Genomic DNA, 25589 nt, shown 5'->3' with positions numbered 1-25589 from the left:
TTATGATACCGAGTGACGGGACGAACAAGTCGTGAGCGACACGCCTGTCCATAGCAGTTGCAGTGTCGCTTAGAGCTTTAAATCGCAAAGAATTTAGGGGCACAGAAACTGCGCCCGTCACCCCGAAACATAAGTTGACAAGTCCCATGTGCATGCAATTTCACCAGCTTCCTTTCCATTCTAAATAAATAATGGCGCAATCGATGAGCTTGTCTATTTTGCATTGGATTCTTTTTTGAACTCGTCGCAAAGTTTTGATAGATATAGTCTACTTATTACCTATCCCAAATAATGTCAATTTTTAATCTATTTAAGGGATTTCTCGAATCCCGAAAAAATCCGGGACAAAAAAAGTAAGTCGCAAGGCAGTCTCCACTTTATGTCTCTGTTCCTCGAAGTTTAGGAAAATAAACTCGACCTATTCCGATCACTGTTAATGAGAAACCGATAAAAAGTTTTTAGTCTATTTTGACTTAATTTAGTTTTTTACCTTATAAAGTTGTTGTGATGTTGTGATGCGAAAAAAATATATTTTTGAATTGCGTCATCGCGTGCGACATCATTTCGATAATTTTATTCATTTATTTAATTCCAACCACAGCACTCATATAATATATACCTTAAGTACTAACATACGTACAATATAAAAAAAACTATTTGTACTAAATAACTACATGAATTGCACCGGTCAGCAACGTGGCGCAATCTTGTGTCAGGTAACCGGCCACAGAATCGCCGATATGACTCCCTTCGGCCAAAAGTCCTCCTTTATGAAGGTCGACAGATATTCGGTCGGCACTCTCACCATAAACGAATTAAAATTCACTCCAACCGCTCGGCCCTCAGGGTGTATTTGGCCTTTAGTCTGATGTACTCCACTATCTCCTCAGATTTCGTGAAGTAATACAGACACGACTGGTACAGCAGCGTCGTCGGTATGGCCGGACGCAGCGGAAAGTTCGTTCCTTTGGGTGCTGTACCACAAAGGTTACGGGCTGTCGGGCTTTCTCTATCTCTTCTCTACCTTTGTGAAGCCGTTCTCATCGCACCGGTCCGACTGTTTCTGCGGTTTTGCAACTTTTAGGTCGTGAGATTTACAGAATACCAAGAACTGATTGCGATCGATATTCCCTATGTTCCTTCACATTAGTCGCTTTTCATGTAACCTCGTCAACTTTAAAATATTTCACACTAAATATTTTATAACGACTTTGTATCTAAAACAACACACTCATTGGTTACAAGTACTTTCCATTACATAATTATTATGCTATTAATATAATTTACATACTTATGATAAAATAAAATTTATTTGACATGCAAAACTACGTAAACCACAAATAGGTAATTACCTAAATTAAAAAATAACATGACAATACTATTTAAAAAATCCAAAGAAACTAATAATTAATAAAAATAAATAATCAGAATATGTCGGTGACTGAGGACTATGCCAGTGCAGCGCAAACATGTTACGGTTGTCTACCACACTAGATAACGTGCGGCAAAGCTGTTGCGCACGGTGTAAAGGAAAAGGGTTTTTGCAGAAAAATATAACAACAACATGAATCCCATAGGTACTAGTAAAGCACTTTCTTCAAAAACTCGAACCAAATATCGGTTAAATGCCTAATCATCCAATGCCAGTGGAAAATGAAACGTTCGACAAAATGTGCATTGAAGCAATAAAAAATCGGTATCACCGAAAATTGGTCGTATTTGCGTCTAATAAATCGATGTTCTAAAAGTCTGACGGAACGTTCATTTGACATTCGTTTGCAAAATCTTTGATTTCTCGCATTCTCCACATCGAATTAGCCCGGTCCATATAGATAGTTATTATTACATTAAAACATTATTATCATAACGCAGAAACAAACATTATCAAAGGTAAAGAAAAGTGAAACAACTCGCGTGACAAAAAATATCGGAAATGGTCTACGGGAAGCCATAACATAGTTTTACGAATGACGAAAAAATATTTGTTGTTTTTGCGACATTCGAAGGTACTACAAAAATTGGTGGAATAAAACTAGTAATTTAATTATGATATTGTTGGTATGCTTTTACCTTAAAGCTTGTGAAAAGTAAAGGAAGCTTTTACATAGCTCTAGTTACGTCAATCGCATAAAGAAAGCGATTTATTATCGTATTTTTTTGTCCCTTAGCAAAGTTGAATTATGTAATACATTGGAATTTTAAGTTTTTGTCAAATGACATTTCTTGTTTATGAAAACTTTTATTACGTAGGTAGAGTAGATTTACACAGGTGACGACATCCTAACAACTATAACAATTACGTACATCATACAGTTGTAGCGTAGAGGTCGTAGCGTAATGGTCATAGCGTTGAAGTGGCCGTAACTTAGTAGCGGAATAAATTTAGTATTCTGAAATTAGTCCTATTTAATTATTTTGACGCCGTTCTCCGTTACTGCTATATAGCATGCGTACACGGTCAAAAGCTCGCCACGTGGAATTAGGTACTGATCAGTCGGTACCGAGTAGAGCCGCCTCGCCAGTATTCAGTACCGACTGACATATTTCACACAAAAGACACATCAGATCAATGCAATTCTGACAATGGAGTCCAATCCTAATTGGTATTAAGCACTTTGTAATTAGTTATACGGAAATAAAAACAAAAACTAGATTTGAAAATAGATGTTTTTATTATTATCTTACACTCACGTATTATACATATTCAGAAGGTTATTGCTATTTACAGTCCAAGTGCACCTTTTACAGATACAAGTAACAATATTAAGTAGCAGAAAACTTGTATAAACGCTTAACAAAAACTGTCCATTCTTTTCTTTTTATTCTTAAGACGAATAAAATAACATTGAAACATGCAGTAATAATAACTGTAATCCGGAATTACATCATCATCATTTTTAAGAAAATGAATTAAATTTCTTGTTACAAATTGCAAAATTCAACTTCACGTAGCGCTTTGGAAGAAGGTTGTGGTTATTTTTTTTTTTATTCTATGCCGACATTATTCTTGGTACTATTGTTAATGTGTTACAAATTATCGTTAAAACTTTTAGGCTCAACTCACACTGGCGCAGAGTCGAAGCGTCGCGTCGCGTCCTGTTTTTCAACTAGCGAAAAACATGACGCGTCGCGACGCTTCGGCTGTGCGCCAGTGTGAATTGAGCCTTAGGCCTTGGGCAGCATACGAATAACGCTACGTAATGCGCAGACTGATCCGCTGAATTATATTATATTATATATTATAGCATTGCCCATTTAGCAGTTATACTACTAAATGTGGGGAAATTATTATTTGTTATTTGAACACCATGGCAAAAAAAATTGATGACTATAGAGCGCCTCCTTAGCCAAAGGCTAACTAACTGGCCGTCTCAATACAGAGCATGTATATTGAATATTTATGTGACATTTCAATGCTCGTCTCTGCTTTGAGTCAACGGTTGCGTTTGTGCTAACCTCAACCAAATGTCCCAGAAACCACGTTTAAAGAGTCTCATACTATATAACTTTTTACTTGGGCCGCAATTCATTCTTCTTGCAGTTAATAATTGTTGTCAAAAAAGGTAAAATAAAGAATTTGTTCACAAGGAATTTAATTCAAACGGTTTCAGGTGTTTCAGAATAACTCATGTGGCAACATGACTAAGCGCTGCATTAGACTATACTGCACAAGCCTCACCCACAAACAATACAAATTATCATATCTACCAATAGTTCGAGAATTAATCTAACAGGTACTTTACGGCGAGACACCGTGTGATGCTTGTCCGAATGTGAAAACAAAACACAAGAAATAAATATAAGCTACAACTGTAAAAGTAACAGACACCAAAAATTACAAAAACAAACTACACAAATAATCAATTCTTCTCTCAATTATTCGTCTGTAAAGTAAAAATACTAAAAATTAAAAGCCTTAAAACTAAAAGAAAAAAAAGAACGAAAATTAGATTACTAATAAAAGGACGTAGATAATATCATTTAAGAAGTAAAATCCTGAATATAAAATTCAAAGAACACGAAAGTAAATACGTTTAACGAAAATCAGAACGATGACAGTGACATTGTCTCAAAGTTACTACTAACTTTTAGTTTGTCTTTTTTTAGTACAAACAGTGGTTTAAATTGGAAATTATAATGCCGTGCTGCTATCGTTCGCCTTAACGCGGTAAGCGAGACAATGTTAGCTACTAAATTGTAAGACTTTCATATTTGGTTACAGGTTTTTTTACTACGGTATCAATTATCGTATTATATATCTACTACTCTCCGTGGCCACTGCTGTGGTATGAAACCTGTAACTATTGATAATAATCAAGCGTCTGTAAGTTTGATCATAAATAAAAAGTGCCTCGTTTCTCATAATTGGGTAGTTTTAAAATAAAAATCCACTCATCCATTAATATCTTAACATAATGGCACCAAAGTAATCATCATATTGACAGTAGCCTTCAAGTCTAATACTGACAGTTCAATTCTTTTTTTTTAAATAACATATTTTTACTTTACAAAGTAAGATCATTATTTATATTGTAATTGGGTATTCATAATAGCGCAATGATACCTACCAAACGAGAACTTGCACATAATTTTACATGCGAATTTTTAAATAATTTTCTAAGATTTGGAATTGGGTTGGTATAGTATGATAGTTTTGATAATACAATAATTTCGCATTAAAAGCAATGTTTAATTTTTTTTCTGGTTAGGTGGTCAAAGTAAATCTTGTTAAAATTATAATTATTCATGTAATCCATATCTATTTATTTAGGTTTTGGACAGGGCGGTGCAGGTCGGTGTGGACGAGGCGTTGGTGCTTCGAATACTTCGTCATACAAACTATACTGCGCCTGGTTACCGTATATTCTTTGACTAGACTCTCCAATTTCGCTATAAAAATTACTGGCAGTATCATTAACTATATCGTATTGATCCTCAGGTCGCGACATTGATCCCGCCACCGACCCAAAACTACTTGCGTAGAAATATTGACCGTAATCAACATTCTGATACTTTATTGCGGAATAATTCTTAGAATTCTCTAGAGATTCACTAAAATTCTTTAATTTTTCCCCTTCTTCGTTCTTGGGGACGTAAATGTTCTTCTCGTAGTCGTTCCTTGCTCTCGTTTCCGAGGGAGTCGAAGACTTTGTGTAGTAGTCTTTTGTTTCTAATATAAATTGCTGCTCAACAGTGTTCAAATCAAAATTGTTGTAAATAGGGATGTCTTTATACCGATGATTATTTGGCTGAGTTGTTGAGGTGCTCGGCGCTTCGCTGTTCGAATAATTACTGGGACTGTTTGCGTAAATATTATCATTGTTTGTGTTTTTAGACCTGAGATTCAATGATTCGGAAATTCTATCGTCCAGCGACATTTGTGCTAGGGTACCAGCTAACGTCGGCTCGTATGTAGTTTTATTTCTTTCCATGGAGAGAGCATTCGTGTTTGTATACGATGAGTTGGAAGTTGTGTTATATATGGAAGAATTATTTGGCGTCACCGAATTATTACTACTTATTGCCGCATTATTGTACATTCGAGTGGCGTCTGCGCTAGTAGACGCGGCATATTTATTATTTGAGTATAATTGAGATTCTGTGTTGCGTTGAGGTGTACTAGAGTCTACTTGTATACTATAATTTGACCTAGGACTAAGACCTTGTTTGTCGACGGGCCACAACTTCGAGGTGTCGAAGGGATCATGTTGGAGTGACATCTGCCCGATTGTGGTGGAGTTCATAACTAGGCTGTCGAGGGATTTAGCACCGTAGAGATTTGTCTTGTTCTGGTTGTTTGGATATGTTGGAAAACTTTCGAAATTCGGCTCGCCCCAGTCCGACTCTTGAACTGTAAAAATAATAGGTATATTTTTTTTATGAATACACAATACATCGATATTATAATAAAGATTTCGTCGGTTAAATTAGTGAACCTCGTCCTTCCATTAATGTACATTTTTGAGGCACAAAAAACAGAATCTATATTTCTGAATCTATATTTAGAATGTGTATTTTAAGGTCTAATGCCCAATAATGCTCCTGAAGAGTAAAAAAGAAATTTTGTCCAAAAATGGAGTTACAAGGTTATATAATTTGCCGACGATGTAATAGGAAAAGTAGCATAAGGGCCTTTTTTGTTGGCCCCATATGCTTATCTCCTCTGCATAAATGCTTTTAAGATTTTAATATATATTTGTTTCTATAGTCACGTATCGTATGTGTGATACATTTGGTGACTCAGACAATTACCATAATTATGTTTGTGAATAACAAGATAAGCGTGTTAGAAAAACGGCTCAAAACCATAAGTAGAAATTAAACTCACTAATTTGAGGTACATCGATGGGCTCGTCGAGAATGGAGATGCTCATACTGGCGGAACTCATGGTCGCCGGCCTGGTGCTTGGCGGGAGGTCCAGGTCGATCAACAGATCTTCCTTTACTGGAATGAAGATTTAAATAAAATTAAAACTAATTACTAACTTTTGTTACGAATATTGTATAATGTCAACCGTCACGCCCATGAAAATTTGTTGCAATGTCACGCTTATGATTTATTACAATACCTGCATCGACCTTAACCTAATAGTAAGTTTGTCTTGTTGATAAACCGTTTTGTAAATAATTTGTTATTTTTTTATGTCCGATATGAATACTGTGTAAGTAGCCGTGGTAGCCTAACGGTTCGACTTACAGACTCTCAGAATAGGAGGTCGAAAACCCGAATCCGGGTTTTGCACGTCTGAGTTTTCTGAATTTAAGTGCGAAATTTAGTTTGAAATTTACTATTACTAATTTATATGTTTGAAATTTATTATTTAGTTTTTCGGTGAAGGAAAACATATGACTGCCCTTGGAACGAAAAAGAGCACAAGTAACTAACATTTTTACCAAATTTAATTCTGGATCAGGAAATAACGGTCAATCTAACAAATTTTTTGTGGAAATATCTCAATAATTCTTGAATATACAGCAAGCTCAAATTATTGACTTAAATAATTGACCTAAATAATCTGATTTTTTTACAATAAAAGGCATATCTGAAATTTATTACGTTAAAAACACTAATATCAAAAGTAACGTACGGAACTGTGCTCTTATTATGTAGTTCTGTTACAATATATAATAAACAACATGAAAAAGGCACAACTGAATACAATTGCGTCCTTTAGTTTATTCATGAGTCAAGTATTAACAGTCACTTGTAAATTAGTTATAGCTTTTATATGTAGTTATAATATTTTGATTTTTGATTTTTCTACTAAGCTAAAAGAGAAAATGAAGGTATTTTTAAAAACGGCTGACTAAAATACAATGAAAGCTTTTACATAAAACGTGTTGTATGGTATGGTATAATATAAAACTACTAATATCAAATGTATATTTTAACTATTACTTTTAACAGAAAAACCTAAAACATATTTAAACACGAAATATTTAAAATTTGCTGCTTGTGCCGTTCTTTCTTCCGAAGGCAATGCACGCATGTGCAAAGCAATTTAATGTGTGCAAAGTTCCCAATCAACATTGGGCCCGCGTGGGTACTACAGCCAAAGTCCTCTTATTGTAAGAGGAGGCCTTTGTCCGGCAGTGGGATTAGGGTAGTTATTAATATTACTTTAATAAGTGTGAGTAAGTATTATCTCAAGTTTTGTCAAGAACAAAATGTGCAAAAAGCGTGTATTGTGATGCCATCTAAAAATAGCTCCAATCTAAAGATTCCAGTAATCTGCTTTTGCACGGAGTGTTTCCATAACCCCGACAACCTCGTTAGAGACAAAAATAGCTTCAGAGTACGGATTACCGTGAATTTTCTTTATAAAAAGTTTTTATATAATACGAGTACGAATATAGTGCGTTACGCAGAAACATCTTTACTTTGAATATATTTGTAGGCTTGAACACGTGCAACTAAAAGAAAATTAGATCGGAGCTTTAGTTATATCCTAATTAGGACCGAATGTATAACCACAGTTAGGTCTTCGTGGTTTTTATATATTTGACCAATTGAACATCACAATGACAGCTAGAAGCGAGCTTATTTAAGCTCTAGTTTTCTATATTAAAATAAATAAGAATAAAACCGAGTTCTCACCAGATCGATTGAGGCCTCTACCTTGAGCGTATCTTGCAGCCCGCTCATTGACGAGTTTATTATAGTTAAAGTGCTTGCTGCCGGTATTACCGCCGCGCGTGGACGTCGGTTGCGTCGATTCTATGGTACGTCTCTGGCGCAACACTAGGCTGTCATCTAAAGAACCGTTCATGACGGGGCATGATGTTGGTGGAGAGCTTGTTGGTCGGGGTGGACCTGAAACTGTATATGATTCCATTTAAATTTTGCTGAGTGTTGGAGCCAAGAACATAATGCTGCTTCGTCCTCGACAAGCTACTACCTAGCGCAAGTCCTGGTTACAATAGTCAAAACTATAAGATGTATCTAATCATCAATTTACGATATAATGGGTACAGAACGCAGCAGCAATTACTTTTTTTAGGGACATGTACATATTCATTTATCTTAAGTTCTGGGAATAACTGCAGTTTATACACAAAAACTAAGCTATATATTTATAGCTTAGTTTTTGTGTATGCATGTTAATATATTTATTAACTGTAATGTCACAAAGGTGTGGGAAGAGCGTCCAAGAAGATCTTTTTCCCGCCAGTGAGGGATATCCCTGACAGCGCGTGTACACGCTTAGAAATCTGTCGTGTCTGCAACAGAAAAGACGAGAATGGCCCTGTACACGATAAGAATTTTATCGGATCTAGCCACGAAAATATTTCGTGTCTGTTGCAGACAAGAAAATGATGCGTATGTACACGATACGAATGCTTTCGGGCAGACGTGTATAGGGTAAACGTGTCAGTGCACTTCCAGGTAGCTGTCGTTTTACTACCGACTGTGTGAAGAAATATGTTGACTACTAATTAAAAAAATGATGATTGCAAATCATAAATTATTATAAAATTATATGTTAATAAATATTTCTCTCCATGCCTCAAAAGTACGTCGTTTATCTTTATAAATCTCTAAGGTTCTGTCCCACAATACGAGTCGTTCCTCTACTAAACTTATAAATAAATCATGCATTTTATTAGTCGCAATGAAATTAGTGGTGCAACAGTGGTACTTTGCAAAATCAGTCCACCCGCCTAAGCGTTCGTTTACTGACAATGCGCCCTATGCAATAGCGGCAAAGCGCGTCGCGTCTGGGGTAGACAAGATTTTTTTCTTGTCCGGCGCCGAGGCTGTGTACACAGTTCGTGTGTAGAAACGACACGACCTTGCATAGACCCGGCGACTTTTCTTAGCGTATACACGCGCTCTTACGGTGCCGCGAGCGTCAGCCAGCGTGACACAGTCTGGGGGTCTACATTCGACCTCTGTCGGATATCCGTCCGAAACAATTAAGCAGGCAGCAGGCAGTAATTGTTTCGGACGGATGTCGGACGGAGATCGAGAGTAGACCCCCTGATTTGAGTGATGATTGATGTTGGATTTGAATCCGTTCCACTAAACAGCGACTACGTAGTCGAAAGTACGTAGTCCCCGCATTCTGGCAGACTCCGGCGCACACCGGTAGATATCGTGGCATACTGACACCTCCCGCTGCGGTATTCTCTTGCGTGCTCTTCAATGCAATGCTTTGAGGTAGGTCTCAGAGCATTGAAATTTATACCTTATTTCAATTAAGCAATATACAATATCAACTCATTTATACGTCCCACTACTGGGCACGGGCCTCCTCTCAAACGAAGCCATTTCGATTAAAATAGCATAAAATATGCATTCATAAATTCAATGGTCGTCGGTTTGCCCCGGCCCTTAGTTACCTCATTAAGTATATTAACGTTTACATAAACAGTAACATAAATTTTGTACACTACGTTTCATAAAGTATTTTTGTCAGCAACTTATCAAAAATAACTTCTCAGAATACACAAGTAAATGTAGCTAAAGTGTCAACATTCGAAGAATTTCCAATGAATTTCAATTCTATTAGATAACAAAATCAAATATACATATACCGTAAGGGCCCACTCCTTTTTGACGGACAATCGACCATTCACGAAAAATATCAAGCAAGATAACAATATAACTATAACTTATGATAATAAAGGTGCCTCCGATACACACATGGGTGACATGTTTGTCGGAAACCCATAATACAATTAGTCATGTCGTCATAGATTAGCGATTTTCAATGCTATTTGCGTCTTGTGACAGTATTACCTACATACACAAGTGCATAGCATGAAATTCACGCATACATAAAGCATCGATCATTGAAGTATTTATACAGGTATTTTTAACAATAATAATGTTAAACACAACGGTAAAAGTAGACGATACAAAGTAAATATGAGGTTTTCGGAAAAGGAAAACATAGTGAGAAAACCTGCACACATCTGCAACTTTAATGATGTGTGTGTAGTTCCCAATCCACATTAGACCCGTGTGGTAACTACAGCCTAAGCCCTCTCATAGTCAGAGGAGGTCTGTGCCCTGCAGTGGGACAATATATAGGCTATATAATATTATTATTTAAGTACACCAAATGAGCTGCATCGATCAAATAGCAACTACGTAAACGTACCTAAAAGACTGCACAGAAATGAAATGTATGTAAACATTTTATAGAACCATAAAAATTATTATAACTCAATCATTATTATACTCAGGATTCTGTAACTTCAGGGGTTCCATTCCGGGAGTTTAAATAAAGAAGTTCTGAAAGTTCGAATTAAAGGAGACTATCTTTAACTATGAGAAGGTTTCACAAACGAGCAGCGTATTCGGTAAATGGGGAGAATATTTTTAGGAATTGTAATGGGTAGGTCGAGGAACAAATTAATGCCGGAATGAAGTTCAAAGCGCTTAGAAGATGAAGGATGGTGAAGGTCTTTAAAGAAGAAACAATGGACTTTGATCTAAAATATTTTAAGAACTTTTGATATTTTATCGAGTTCTTAGGTTTTCGCCATTGTTACACACAGGAAATGAAACTATTTTTCCGGATTTATTTTGTTTTATTTTATTTTGATTCGTTTGTTTTTCCAAATAAACCAACGAGCCCGAAACGTTGGTTTGTATGAAAAAAAAGTTTCATTTTGATATTTTTTTGTAGAATTATCATTGCCGCTTTACTATTAATCACATTTTATAGCAAACGACTTCCTTACTCATAATAAATAACACTTGAGATTGTTTTAACCGCAACATTAAATAACCTACGCATAAATGTAGGTTTAATTTCCCTTTCAACGGCGACAGGAAAAGTGTTAGGTCACGCGAGTCATGCTTAGATCAAAATCTAAGAATAATAAATACGTAAATATTAAAAACGCAATATTAAGGAGACTCTTGTAAACGTCACGTGAGCTACAGAATCTGTTCCTTGTCGTTTTTTGTATAATGCATAATAAACAATTTTACTGCCTCTGTGCTCGAACGGTTACAATGCTGGACTGCCAGCAGAGGTCTCGGGTTCGATTCCGGAGCCGGGAGAAATATTTGTATGGCCTATATTTATTTATCTCGTGAGTTTGGTTGTAATTTGTGGTTCTCTATGTGTGTGTCCATGGCACCCGCTATATTATTGTGTGTACGCGTTATATAATCATTAATATATGTTTATTTTTTCAATTATAAAATACCGTAATAAATTGTTTTACCCATCAATATTGCTTGATGAACAATTAGCTGCACAATCTCTAAACATGTAATTTAATTTGTCCAATACGTAAAGACTGTATACAGCCGGTATACTGTACGAGTAACTGATATTTATTACGATTAAAATCATTACAATAAACGAAAAATAAGATTAAAAATAATTATACAATTTTTTGTGACCTTGACCTTAAATTTGTTTTCTGTTTGGTCTTTGCATTCATAATACACACATTAATATTAATTTCTAATAACTTTCTTCTTAATACAACTGTAAAGATATACTAAAATGAATGTAGTTTAAACGTTAATGGAGAAAAAGTTACGTTCTGTGATGCGGAACGGACGCTCGCTCTACGTCTATACTTTCTTCCGATATTATATCATGAAGTCATAACATGAATATTCATAAGAATAATTGATACCTGGAAGTAGAATTATTGAATATAAAAATGTAACATACGTTTTCTGCCGGGCGATAGTATTTGGGTCTTCTTTGTTGCGTGGGTGATCTTATTTTTCGCTACGGTCACCACGGTGCTGAAAACGAAGCAAGTAATTTACTTTGCAGTTCAAAATTCAATATCTAAAAATATTTTGTGTTGTTGTGTTTTGACAAACATAATAACCTAAACATGTATAATTTGAAACCTAGGAAATATAGGAATTTCTGACCGGATTTCGAGTTACAAAGTTAGATTCCTGTTTAAGTAAATTTCTTATGAAATCAGAAAAAACGCGAAATCATCATATTATGATCCAAAATATTATAAATGCGAAAGTAACTTTCGTCTGTCTGTCACATTTTCACGCCTAAACAGCTGAACTAATTTTGTTGAATTTTGGTATTCGATAAGAAAATCTTATGCGCGCTATTTTTGTCACAAAAATAAATTTTAATTGGGATGAAATAGGGGATTACAGTAGTACATAGGGCGCACTATAAGTTTCCGGAACTGGTCACTTACTTAAACAATATTTAAAAGGTAATTACAACATTTGAAAATGGAACTCTTTAGTTGTAGAATACAGTTTGTTTCATCTGATTGTCACTAGTTTTTACATTGTGGCGTCATTTTAGAAATTGTTTAGCTACATCACCATGAATTTAACTCGTGAAAATTTTCGTAGTATGATTTTCTACGACTTGAAATATAATTTAACAGCGCATCGGAGCTTCGCTCGGCTTCAAACTGCTTTTGGCGATGAAGCACCATGCTAGACGACTATTTATAGCTGGTTTGCAGAATTCAAACGCGGTCGTGTGACTCTCAGTGACGAATTTATGATGGTCGCCCGTACACTGCTGTGAACAACAAAAACATCGATGCTGTGCGCCGTATGATCAAAACAGACAGGCATGTGACATACCATGAGATTCGGGCATCTTTAGGCATAGGCATGAGTCAAATACAACCAATATTACACAAACATTTGGGTTGTGAAAAACTTGTGCTTTCGGTGGAACCCACACAATTTGACTGAGGCTCAAAAAACGGATCGCGTCACTTGGTGCAATGCCATGATTACCAAAGGGCTTAACCAAGGGGCGTCAAACTTGGTGTGGGACATAGTAACAGGTGACGACACATGGATTTATAGTTACGGTCCTTAAACAAAGCAGCCATCGAGCGTATGAGTCTTTCGAGACGAGCCGAAACCAACCAAAGTGGCGCGCGTGCAAAGTGCCTCTAAGCGGATGATTGCTTCTTTTTTTAATAAAACTGGACACGTGGCTACTGTTGCTTTGGAGAATCATTGTACCGTGAATAGTGATTGGTACACGACCATTTGTTTGCCGGAAGTTATTGACAAACTCCGTAAATATAACCGTAAACGCCGCATCATCTTGCACCACGATAACGCCGTTCTCACACGGCCAGACAGACAAATGAATTTTTAAAGGTGAACAACGTTGACCTTATGAGCCATCCCGCGTACAGTCCCGCCTGGCATCTTCTGACTTTTATTTATTTCCAAAAATGAAGAACCAGTTACGCGGTCAACGATTTTCATCACCTGGAGAGGCTGTCGAAGAGTATGAAAAATACGTTTCAGAGATTGTCACGGAAGAGTAGCATAAATGTCTCTAAAATTTGTTCATTCGTACGAAAAAGTGCATTAACGATAACGGAGAATATTTTGAGAAACTATAAATTCTTTCTGACCATTTATAGTATTTTTTTCTTATTCATTCCGGAAACTTATAGTGCGCCTCACGTATAGGCTACTCGAAGTACTTATTAGAACAGCAGACGAAGTCACGGCACCGGCTGTATTCTATAAACTAACTACTTACTCAAAGAAGCGAAAAGCCAATTAAATTTTTACCACTTTATTTCCATGAAACAGTTTTCCAGGAATAATTATATGTACTTAGTTGTAACTTGGATTCAAGTGCTTGTAAACTCATATTTAGAACAAAGTGTTTGAAGACTCAATAGCTTAAGTAACTTCATTAACACTTACTTTAACACAAAAATGAGAGTGAAAGTAAATGTATATCAAAGATTATAAAACGTTTCACGGCGTTGATTTAATAAACGTGTGACGTAATCAAACATAGCCAAGGCTATTTGAATTTGATCACAACTATGATATACATTTCGTAAAGACAAACTTGGAATATGTATTTGAAAACTATACATCGATCCATGTAAGTTGCTGAGGAGAGATAAATAATCTCTAGTGAAACTCATTCTGCTGGGAAAAATCCAGGGCCGCAGAAAACGTGGTCGTAGAATAACCACATGGCTTCAAAATCATGCAGAATGGTGCAACATGAGTATCACAGAACCACTCTGAGCCGAAGTTCACGAACTCAAATATCTATAATGATAGCCGACCTACGGTAGGAGATGGCACTCCAAGAGGATACAGTTATAACATAGTAAAATAACAACAAGTATGGTAACTCCATACAAACGTTGCAGCGAGGCTTGTATGTGTGCACGCCCACCGCGCGCCGTGTACAGACGCACACATTTGCATAATCTTACGACACTGTGACACTGGTCGTCCCAACGTGCCTTTCATTATTATGCGAATGTGTTCGTCCGTACATGACGCGCTGAGGTTGCGAATACATTTTTTGTACGGAGTTACCCTACTTGTTTTATTCTACTGTGGTGTAATGTGTTATACATATACTATTATTACATAGGAAATGTGATTAAATTGCGTACAGCCGTGACCAAGCGACCTATGAAGAACCCGAAATGTTAGTTTGTTTAAAAAAACAAATACACGCAATTTAGAACCGAAGGGCTGTCCAATTCTTCGAAGAACTAAATTCGGTACGAACTCACCCATATACAGAATTAGTAACTTATAATAATTATTCATAGTAAATATTTGGACGTACCACGGAGATTGTATGCCTTTGTTTTTGAAAAATTTTAAAATAAAATAAACAGCATTTCATTGCATAGACGTAGGTAGTAATTTGTTTTTAATAATAATGTATAGTTAAATTAATAAGGCTTGTTTTGGAATTTTTTGCATGAGGTGTTTAGCTGTGCATTAAATTTAAAACCACAAATCAATCTAACCTACTACATAAGTCGCAAAGTAATAGCTGTAAAAAAAATAAAAATAAAATAGTGTTATTTCCAAGGTGTAGTAATTGCGAAGAATTTGTTATTATTATTGTGATATACATTACAGGTACAAATCTAGAAGGTGGGGAATAGCTTCTCCTAGTAAATTATTCTAGCTACATTTTCAGTGGTATAGCTAAATGAACACACAATTTATACATGTATTGGGCCCGACAACCAGCTGCCCCTTGAAATCGTAGATTCCGCTTCAGACAACTTATTTAAATGTACATTGAAGCACTGGCTTGTCAAGCAATCAATATATAGTTTATCACATTGGTAAAATAACGTTAATATAAGATAATTAATGATAATTTGAATAATTTTGAAGTAACTAGAATAGTAAATATAGGAAAATAATACGACTACAATTTATAGTTTTTTGTGACTTTTTTATGTCTATGAACAAAATACAAACAACGTTACCTCGGGAATAGTCCAACTTCCAGGGTTCTTTGATTCTGTCCTTTCCACCAATGTAGTTCTGGTCTTCTGTCTATGAGAATGATGGCATCGCCTGCTTCTATTGTCATTTGGCCTTGCTTTCTGTAGCTGTTAATATCAATAACAACAATAATATCTGACAATCAATATTTTGATTGTAAGAGATTTATTTATTTGCTTATTAGACGACCTCCGTGGTCGAGTGTCTTGCACACCGGTTTTCATGGTGTCATCATCTCTGAGATACCGGATTCGATGCCTGACCGGGTCAGTGTAGAAACTAACTTTTCTACACAGTTCCGTGTCTAGATATTTGTGGTACTGTTGTTGTTTCCGATTAAAAAAAATACAAGTACTTTACTTACTTATTTTGGGATCAGAGCAATGTATGGAATGTTATCAAATATTTAAAAAAAATATTTTAATAAATTTATTCATTTGTTTGTCATATTAAAATGTGTCTTTCCCTTTATTCAAGAAGATTGGTCGTATACACCTTATATTTTCAGGGTTACCTTGTTAGAATAACCACTAAATGTTCGTCGCAATATATCACGAAGGAAGAATTCGATCACATAGATAATAGCGTTTTGTGTCAAGATACTGCTGCTTTATTGCGGTGGCCGAAGTGTCTGACAAGCGCGTAAACTGCGACAAATATTCCTTAACAATGGCTAAATAAAGACCCGAATTAAATTAACGAAACTTTTGGTTGATCAAGGATGAGAGCATGAGTTATAAATTATGGAATAAACGCTATCGCTTGCAAGAACGCATCTTGGATTGAGATCTATTGTTTCATTGTAGATTTCGATACTATAAGCGTGAGACACGATGTGATTATGGGTTAATTATACGTAATAAGAAGAGACTTTCTACGTTAACTTATTCTGTAGTCAATTAAAGGAAGTGATTCTAAACTAGATTTGAACTAATATAACTCAACTAAACTTGTTTATTTTCTATAAATGTACCGAAAAATATTACGTATTATTTAAACAGATAATTTAACGAAAAAAAAAAAAATAAACTAAACTTTTTAGATTAAATGCAAATATTATATTTATGAAACAATTTGTTATTATTATCAACTATAGGACATAATTCACTTATATTCACACTTATATAGGTAATTGTAGACTTGTGTGATATGAGTGGTCAGGTCTGTGACCTTTTATAAGACTATCGTTAACTTAGAACTTCGTTGAAAAAATCCGATAACAACTCCGATATCACATGACACACTTTTAATATTCATGGAAAGATTTTTGTCCTTGTTATTGCCTAGCAGTACTGAAGTTTCTTTAAAAATAATGACAAATGCCAGTCAAATTCGCTACGCGCTAACCGCCTCGAGCACAAGACGAAATAGGGTAGACGAAACGACGTCAAAAGAAGTGACTACTTACCTAAGAACAGATGTAGCAGTTTCCAGCTTATTGGTCTCCAAGTACCTTTGTATACCAACAAATGTGGGTCTCTCCTTAGGGCTAAGGTCCCAACACTGCATCATCAGCATATACATATCAGGTGGGCAGGCATTCGGCGCAGTCAAGCGCTGACCTTCACGCATTATCAACCGAAGTATCTCGTTGCCATTCAATCCTGTGGTAGGTCAATTGCCACGTTGAAAATATTGATCTCGAATAAGAATAAAATCATCGCAATCAATTAAAAAAAGAAGTAATTATTGTTAAGGTGAAATATAAAATCGGTCAAGTTGTTTATATACAAAACGACAATAGAATTCTTGAACTATAATATTGATATTATTATGATATTCATATGCCTGTTGTTACAAATTGAACGAGGCTGAAGACGTTGGCAAAAATTTGTGAGATCATAAAATACTGACACTAATATCTATAATTAGCACATACAAACTTTTCCATAACAAATTACCAAGACATTCAACATACAAACATGAATGTATCGGAATAAGACTATTCACAAAATTGAATTGGTGATAGTAAACAAAATTAGATAGCTATTATTGTGCTTCAAGTTCGTAATATTAAGGAAGTGAAATCTTAGGCAAGACTTAGGAGGAGAGTTTAAGGGCCGTATTCCAGAACTCTACTCAATTCTCAAGTCAGGATCTGAGTATGATTTCAGGCACTGGAAATACGAACCTAATGGCAGGGACTTGAGTATGATTTCGAGTGCTTTAAACCATACTCAAATCCTGACTTGAGCATTGAGTAGAGTTCTAGAATACGACTCTTAGGTTGCTGATGAAATTACAGGCACATGGGACTTGTCAACTTATGTCTCAGGATGACAGGCACAGTGGCAGTGCCCCTCAGATCTTTGCGATTTGAAGCTCTGAGTAGCAGTGCAACTGTTATGGACAGGCGTGTAGCTTACCATCAGGCGCACGACTTGTTCGTCCCGTCATTTGATATTATAAAAAAAGTCATACTAGTGTAATTGCATTTAGGTACCTAATAAGTGAGAAAATGTATTTCCTGTGAGTTTCCTTGAGCAAGGACGACCTCGGCGTACGTACAAATGTACGATTAAGGATATTCTCAAAGGAGGCTAGGTTAAAGGTAGAGATAGTGTATACAATAATAACGCACACACGCACACACTCATTGACCCGCACTAGGGAAACAACCACAACCACAAATTACACCCAAACTCACGAGATAATTAAATGTAGGCCATATAAATATTTTTCCCGGCCGGGAATCGAGCCCGGAACGTCTGCGTGGTAGATCAGCAAGGTAACCGTTCGGCCACGGAGGCTGTTGCGAGACAAAACTGTTGCGAGTAGAGGAAATACACGGAATATGTCACAAACTTAGCTCTGCACTTTTCTTTTAGCCCTGCATTAGTCAAAACCCTGTATCGCGGGTGGCATGGACACACATAGACAAGCACAATATTCTATATACAGGGTGTCCCAAAACTCAACGTCAAGCGGTCACTGGGCGAGAGGCCAGGTTATATCAGTTCTGGTAAAAATTAAAAAAAAAAATCCATGTCCAGTTAAGTGATAATAGGCATTTTTTTGAAAATGTTGAAAATCGATACCCTAGACCACGTGTTTAGGTACTGTCATCACAAATTTTCAAATTTTTTTTTTAACGTCATCATAAATAACCATGCTATTTATTGCAGTCACAAATCAAACAATAAACGTTATGAGTTTAGTAAAAAAAATAAGTTTCATTGAGTCAAATATGTCAGGTAGTTTTGACACTTCATTTTTTTTTTTTAATGTACTACACTACCCAGGGCAAGTTATTTTAAAAGATGGCCCATATAATCAAGATTTCAAAATGGTACAATACTTGCCACTCTTCATTCCATAACAAATATTATAACTTATTTTTTGCAAATGGAGCTCGTTTCAAAAAAAACCCGTGCCATGATAAATAATACTTTTGTGTGCTCAAAGACTGGCTTTAACATCGTGGAAGTGAGATGGTCATATGTGATAGAGTGAGATGGATAGTGACAACGCATTAAACAAAATAATCTACCCTAACACATGTGAGTGTGTCAACTTAATAATTAGTCGATTGTTGTATTATAATAAATTTTAATCAAAATGAAACGAAAGGAACTATTGTAATACTTTAATGTTAAAGTAAATGCTCAAATTGTTTGCCTTCGGCACGAATACAGGCTCTGCATCGCCTCACAAAAGATCTTTTTATCAATCGTGCGAATCTTCTCAAACTAATTTCTTCTGCTGCTTCAACAATTTTGTGGCGTAATTGGGCTAGATTTTCTATAGGTTTTGCATATACTTTTTCCTTTATGCAGCCCCAGTAAAAAAAATCAAGGGGGTTTAGGTCCGGAGATCGAGGAGGCCACAAAATTGAACCAAGGCGCCCAATCCACCTTCCGGAATATTCCGTGTTTAAATAATCACGTACAGAACGAGCATAATGCGCTGGGCAACCGTCTTGTTGAAACCACATTTCTCTATAGATGTTGAGTGTTACATCTTCTAGTAACGTTTGCAAATCGTTTTGAAGAAAATCTAAGTAGTTGTCGCCATTTAATGTTTCAGGCAACTCAAACGGTCCAATTATTTGTCCATTTAAAATTCCGGTCCGCATGTTGACTTTGAATTGGTATTGGGACCGGTCTTCACGCATTAAATGCGGGTTTTCCGTGTGCCAGCCATGTACATTGTGCAAGTTTAAATAACCATCTTTTTTAAATGTTGTTTCGTCAGTCCATAAAATTTTGTTTATAAATTGCGGATCTTCACGATTTCTCGCCAACATTGTTCTACAAAAATCCATTCTGAGGGAGTAGTCACGAGGTAATAAACTTTGTACACGTTGCACATGATACGGGTGATATTCGTGTTGCTTTAAAATTCGATGAGCAATACTTTTCGGTATTCCAGTGGCTCTTTCAATCGCACGTACTGAAGTGCTGGGATCATTTCGAATTTCTTCTAAAATTACGTCGTCGTCGTCTCCTTGAGGTCTTCCACCGCTCGTACGAGCACTAGGCAATCGTCCTTCCGAGTATGCCAGGTGTACATTGACGAACACGCGGTGATCTGGGTGACGCTATAAGTTTGGGTACCTCTCGCGATACAATCTGGCTGCGGCAGAGGCATTCACCGTAAATAAGATGCATGTTCGCATATTCTTCCGCTGTGTACAGATACGGCATGTCGCGAAACGTGTTAGTTTTGCTAAGTACTAACTAATACAGTTTACACAACACAAATCGAGTCCAGGGAATAAGCCAGAGTCGTCAACACAGATGCAATATCAAGTCCAGGGTAACACAAGCCAAAGTAGTCGTCAGTACAAAAGTTACATGATTACGAGAAGATGCACAGTAAACGAAGGAACGTAGCGTACTAAATGATAATAACCAATGATCAATAATAGAGCATCGGCGTCAGTATCCATCTCACTCTATCACATATGACCATCTCACTTCCGCGATGTTAAAGCCAATCTTTGAGCCCACAAAAGTATTATTTATCATGGCATGAGTTTTTTTTTAACGAGCTCCTTTTGCAAAAAATAAGTTATAATATTTTTTATGGAAGAGTGGCAAATATTGTACCATTTTGAAATCTTGATTATATGGGCCATCTTTTAAAATAACTTGCCCAGGGTAGTGTAGTACATTTTTTTTAAAATATGAAGTGTCAAAGCTAGCTGACATTTTTTTTTAAGCTACGACTCAATGAAACTTATTTTTTTTTACTAAACTCATAACGTTTATTGTTTGATTTGTGACTACAATAAATAGCATGGTTATTTATGATGACGTTAAAAAAAACCACTCCAAAATTTGAAAATTTGTGATGACAGTACCTAAACATGTGGTCCAGGGTATCGATTTTCAACATTTTCAAAAAAATGCCTATTATCACTTAACTAAGTGACATGGATTTTATTTTTAATTTTTACCAGAACTGATATAACCTGACCTCTCGCCCAGTGACCGCTTGACGTTGAGTTTTGGGACACCCTGTATATCAATCACTTCACAGAAAATACATTGTTGCTGGATTAAATTGGAATCGTAACTGCATTAAAATGTAGCAAATGTTTAGTTTCATATTATTTTATTTCACCTGAGTAAATTTAAATTTTGTGCAAGAAATTGGCCCTTGTTCCAGTGGTACAAAACCAGTCATTTACTGTTCATTTACTTGCAATATATGTTCCTATGTTCATCTAAATGATAAATTAATTTTAAGTATGTCCCACAAATTTAAAATGCATTTATAATTGTTGTGAAGTATGTACGGTAATTGCCGGCAGTGAATATCCATGTATCGAAAGCAGCATCTCTTGCTAAGGTTCCATTCTTTTCATTAGCACTCGATTTCACTATATTTCCGAAACTATATTAAACTGTTATCTTGTAAATTTGCTTAAGTAAAATGTCTAATTATTATTATTCCATTGGCAGTTGAGCATAACAGTGTGTGTATAATAATAATAATACGCCAGACCATCATACCAATTGCCTGGTCTCAAACATTCTCTGTACTATGAGTACCAGAGCAACGGAAAACAATGTGGGGCACTTCCTAGAACCAATTTAGAAAAGTTCATTTGCCAAATTGGTCCTACCGTGAATCGGACCCGGGACCTCCTCATCCATCGCCCACAGTATAAATCATTGGATCACCCAGATTGTCAGTACATATGATCCATCTCTTTTTTTTTATCCATATATCATAATACTTAACGTCTGTGTTACTTCAATCAGTGCTTAAGTGGCTAATTGTACCAAATTACTATTTACAGAACAAATTAATGTATTCATGATGCTATTAATCGCAATTGAATAAAAACAAACATTTTGCATGTAAAATGTGGTAAAGTGAATGAATCAATCCTGTCAAAATAAAAAAAACGCCATTCATTGACAAGACAATTTTTTTTTCGTAGAGTTCAATATTCAAAAATTGCCCACTTTCACTGCCAAATATTTAACATTGACCTTTGAACTAGTACACACTTGACCTTTGCACTAGTACGTACTTACTACTACTTTTCACTGTTAGCCCTTTATTACAAGAAAGAAAAAAACATTTATTATATAACACTACAACCATGCCACAACACATCATGACATAGTATATACACTGTAAAAACAGAGAAATTGACATTGTGTGTGTAGCAGTGCAATTTATGTATCGAGGGCAGGGATCTGAGGCAAAAATGAATAAGTGTGTGAATATTTGAGAAACGAGTTTTCTAACCATATTGCAGTTTACTTTCACGCTTTTTCGAATAGTATTTTATACACAAGGTTTGTAACTTAATCATTTCTGTTTCATTCATAAATCTACTTATTGGATTTTACCAAAGAGTACATAAAGTACCATATCTGAGTTAGAAAACTCGTTTTACGAATATTAATTTTTATTGGGTTTTGTCTCTGGTCTCTATACAGGTATCCCAGAACTCAACGTCAAGCTGGCATCAGCCGCGAGGTCAGGTTACATCAGCTCTGGTAAAAATAATAAATCCATGTCACTTAGCTAAGTGATAATAGGATATATTTATGGGATAAAAAGTGCCAATGAAACTGTCTACGTTAATTCATATCAAACAGTGTCACTATCTATCTATCTATATCACATCTGACCGTCTTATTTACATTATGGTAAAGCCGTTCTATGATGACACAAAAGTATTTTTATTATGGTATGAGATTTTTTTAAACATACATCTTTTTGCAAAAAATAATAAATATTTTTTATGGAATAAAAAGATTTAACTTACCTATCCAGGGTTCCTCTCCAAAAGAGTACATCTCCCAAAGGGCTACAGCAAACATCCAAACATCCGATGCGTGAGAGAACTGTCGCTCGCGCAACGATTCTGGCGCACACCACGGGAAAGGTACACGGCGACGCTCACTCATCACATAGCAATCGTTAGCATCAGGTAGGGCGCGCATTAGACCGAAATCGCCGATCTTAACCTGTGTTTGTAAATAAATATATTACACTTTTCTCTTAAATTCAATTTTCTCCTAAATAATGCTCACAGTGAAAAGTACTATTGTATGATTAAAAATTATAATTTATAAAAAAAACATACAAGATGAAGAGTTTGCAAGGTTATCAAATAATGTATGTAGTAGTAGTAAATACATTACATGAGGGTGTTGGTTTTTAAATTTTATTTGTTTATGATTTACAAAAGAACATTTGGAATTATGCCAGCACCTTGTCTATTTATGATTACATTTGGATATTGCCATTTCCAACAACACCATGTTGTAATTCATAATTTAATGAATGAAAATAAATTCTTCCTTATTTGCTTTATAATAAAAAATTCAAATAGAGTGCCAGATAAACAATTACCATTTCCAGATTAGATAGCAATATATTTCTGCAAGCTAGATCCCTATGCAGAAACCTACTTTTCTCCAAATATGCCATACCAGCTGCTACTTGGCTTTGCCACCTTGATATGTAGTTCAGTGAGATTTTTCCACTTTGGGCCCTGATATAATCCAGCAGAGCACCCATTGGAGCTAATTCACAGACCATCATGAGGGGCTGAAATACTACACCATGTAGTTTAATCAGATTTGGATGACTCAAGCTATACATAGCTTCCACTTCTCTACCAAAGTCATCATAGACTCCAGGCTGCGAGAACGCATCCGCCTTTAGAACCTTGACTGCAACAGGAATGACATGTCCTTCTCCAGGTATTCTCCATTCACCCCGTTTTACAACTCCAAATGATCCATTTCCTAATTCATTTTGCAGCCTGAAAATGATTCTAATATATCTTTTGCCAATATATATAATATATTAATACCAAATATTTATATTGTACAAACTTGCAAGCAAATTTAAATTCAACTCAAAGTACTACTGATAATTTTTGTATTATTCTTATAAAACTGACACTGGCTTGAGCCTAGTGACCGCCATAAAGGAAATAATAATAAATTCAAACTTGCTGCTGCTGCTAAGCTATAAGAGTCCAAAAATGTGACTATACAATTTACATTATAACATAAACGTACCTATTTGACAGTGAAACATTCCACAATTTGTTTTTTGATTCATGGCTTTGACTCAGGACAGATATTCGAAGTTGATTTTTGAGAGAGATTTCAAATATTGAAAAGAAAATAATTTAAAGATTATTTTGCTAATGTTAGATTTCTGATACAAAATGTCAATGTATACTTACACAATATCCTTCTCAAGTATGATGCAATTAGTCCTTGTCTCAGCTTGAACTATTGGTCTAGTTGTTATTTCTGTTTTCTCCTTAGAACTCAATGAACCAACAAGTTTGTTCCATAAAGGCCTCCATAATTGCCTGTTTCTCTTTCTGACTGCGTGCAGAAGCCTGCGGACGCCAGGCTTGCTTATGCCAATGCGTTCAAGGTCCTCCTCATGGACATAGTCAAAATGGGCCAATCTTGTTATCTAAAAACAATTTTAACTTCTTTAATTTTAAATCTTATTGCTTGTTTCCAAATGCAAAGCAAACAAACAGCGGTAATTGCTTCATGACTATTGCATCAATGATGTAAAATGTGCAACAAAAGTTTACCTGTAGTTGGTCCCTAATGGCTAAATAAAATTGCTCGAGTTGTACGCTGCGTAGGATCTCGCAAAGCCAGTCCGTGCCGGAATCCATCTCGATTAAGTGAATAATGATGCTTTTATTGCGATAAATCCCACAGAAAACAACTCGAAGGTAACATCGCAGGCAGGAAGTAAGAATTTAACGAAAGAAAATCCCGTTCAAATTTAAAGACTACGTAATGTGTTCGTATGAGAAATATTTTGTAATTTTCTTTAATAAATATTATTGAGTTGTTTATATTTACAGAAACAAAGACGCATTCTAATTATTATCAAGTTTTCCAATTAATTGCACAAAACGAAGCAAGCACACAACACAAACGTCAACGACGACGACAGACAGTCAGTCAGGCCAGAGTCAGCCTGCAGTGTTGCCAGACTTTTGCGACGTTAAGTCGCCAATTTATGTGTGTTAAGTAGCCGGTATTCGCTCAAACCATAAAAACCCTAAAAATCAAGAAGCTTACAACTCCATTCCCCACAAAATCCCCAATAAAATTTGTAATTCCCCGGACATTTGATTAAGTAGCCTAAACTCGCTTTTCCCTACGTGGACAACACTTGGCTATTATTTTTTTCCATCCCAGACAATATTATTTTCATTTTTATTTTGCGTTGCAACGGGAAAAATTAATACTGCCTACCTATAACTATGTACGAAAATTATCATTTACACTATTAATGCTGCCTTTTTTGGCCCATAATAAATTCCACGACCCTATGACGTAGCAGTCTTTGACAGTAGTCCTTAGCAGTAACTGATTCTTCATCAAAGATTTATTACTTT

At 35.7% G+C, this 25589-nt stretch overlaps 1 protein-coding gene across 1 annotated transcript; it reads right to left on the bottom strand.

The window, feature by feature from the left end:
- Positions 1-3176: 3176 nt before the first annotated feature.
- On the bottom strand, positions 3177-24949 carry LOC113237151 (non-receptor tyrosine-protein kinase TNK1). The gene is made up of 10 exons (XM_026473460.1): positions 24768-24949; positions 24399-24640; positions 23552-23966; positions 22962-23163; positions 17136-17331; positions 15709-15834; positions 12147-12223; positions 8099-8320; positions 6329-6445; positions 3177-5851 (listed from the first exon to the last, which is right to left on the bottom strand). The coding sequence occupies exons 1-10, from the start codon at positions 24852-24854 to the stop codon at positions 4764-4766; spliced, it is 2772 nt and encodes a 923-aa protein (XP_026329245.1). The 5' UTR covers positions 24855-24949; the 3' UTR covers positions 3177-4763.
- Between the last annotated feature and the right edge of the window lie 640 nt (positions 24950-25589).

Source organism: Hyposmocoma kahamanoa, unplaced genomic scaffold (assembly GCF_003589595.1).
Source record: "Hyposmocoma kahamanoa isolate Upper Pololo Valley unplaced genomic scaffold, ASM358959v1 93, whole genome shotgun sequence".
NCBI classification, from domain to species: Eukaryota; Metazoa; Arthropoda; class Insecta; order Lepidoptera; family Cosmopterigidae; genus Hyposmocoma; species Hyposmocoma kahamanoa.
Note: the sequence above shows the minus strand (reverse complement) of the source record. Positions and strands in the feature narration are given on the sequence as shown.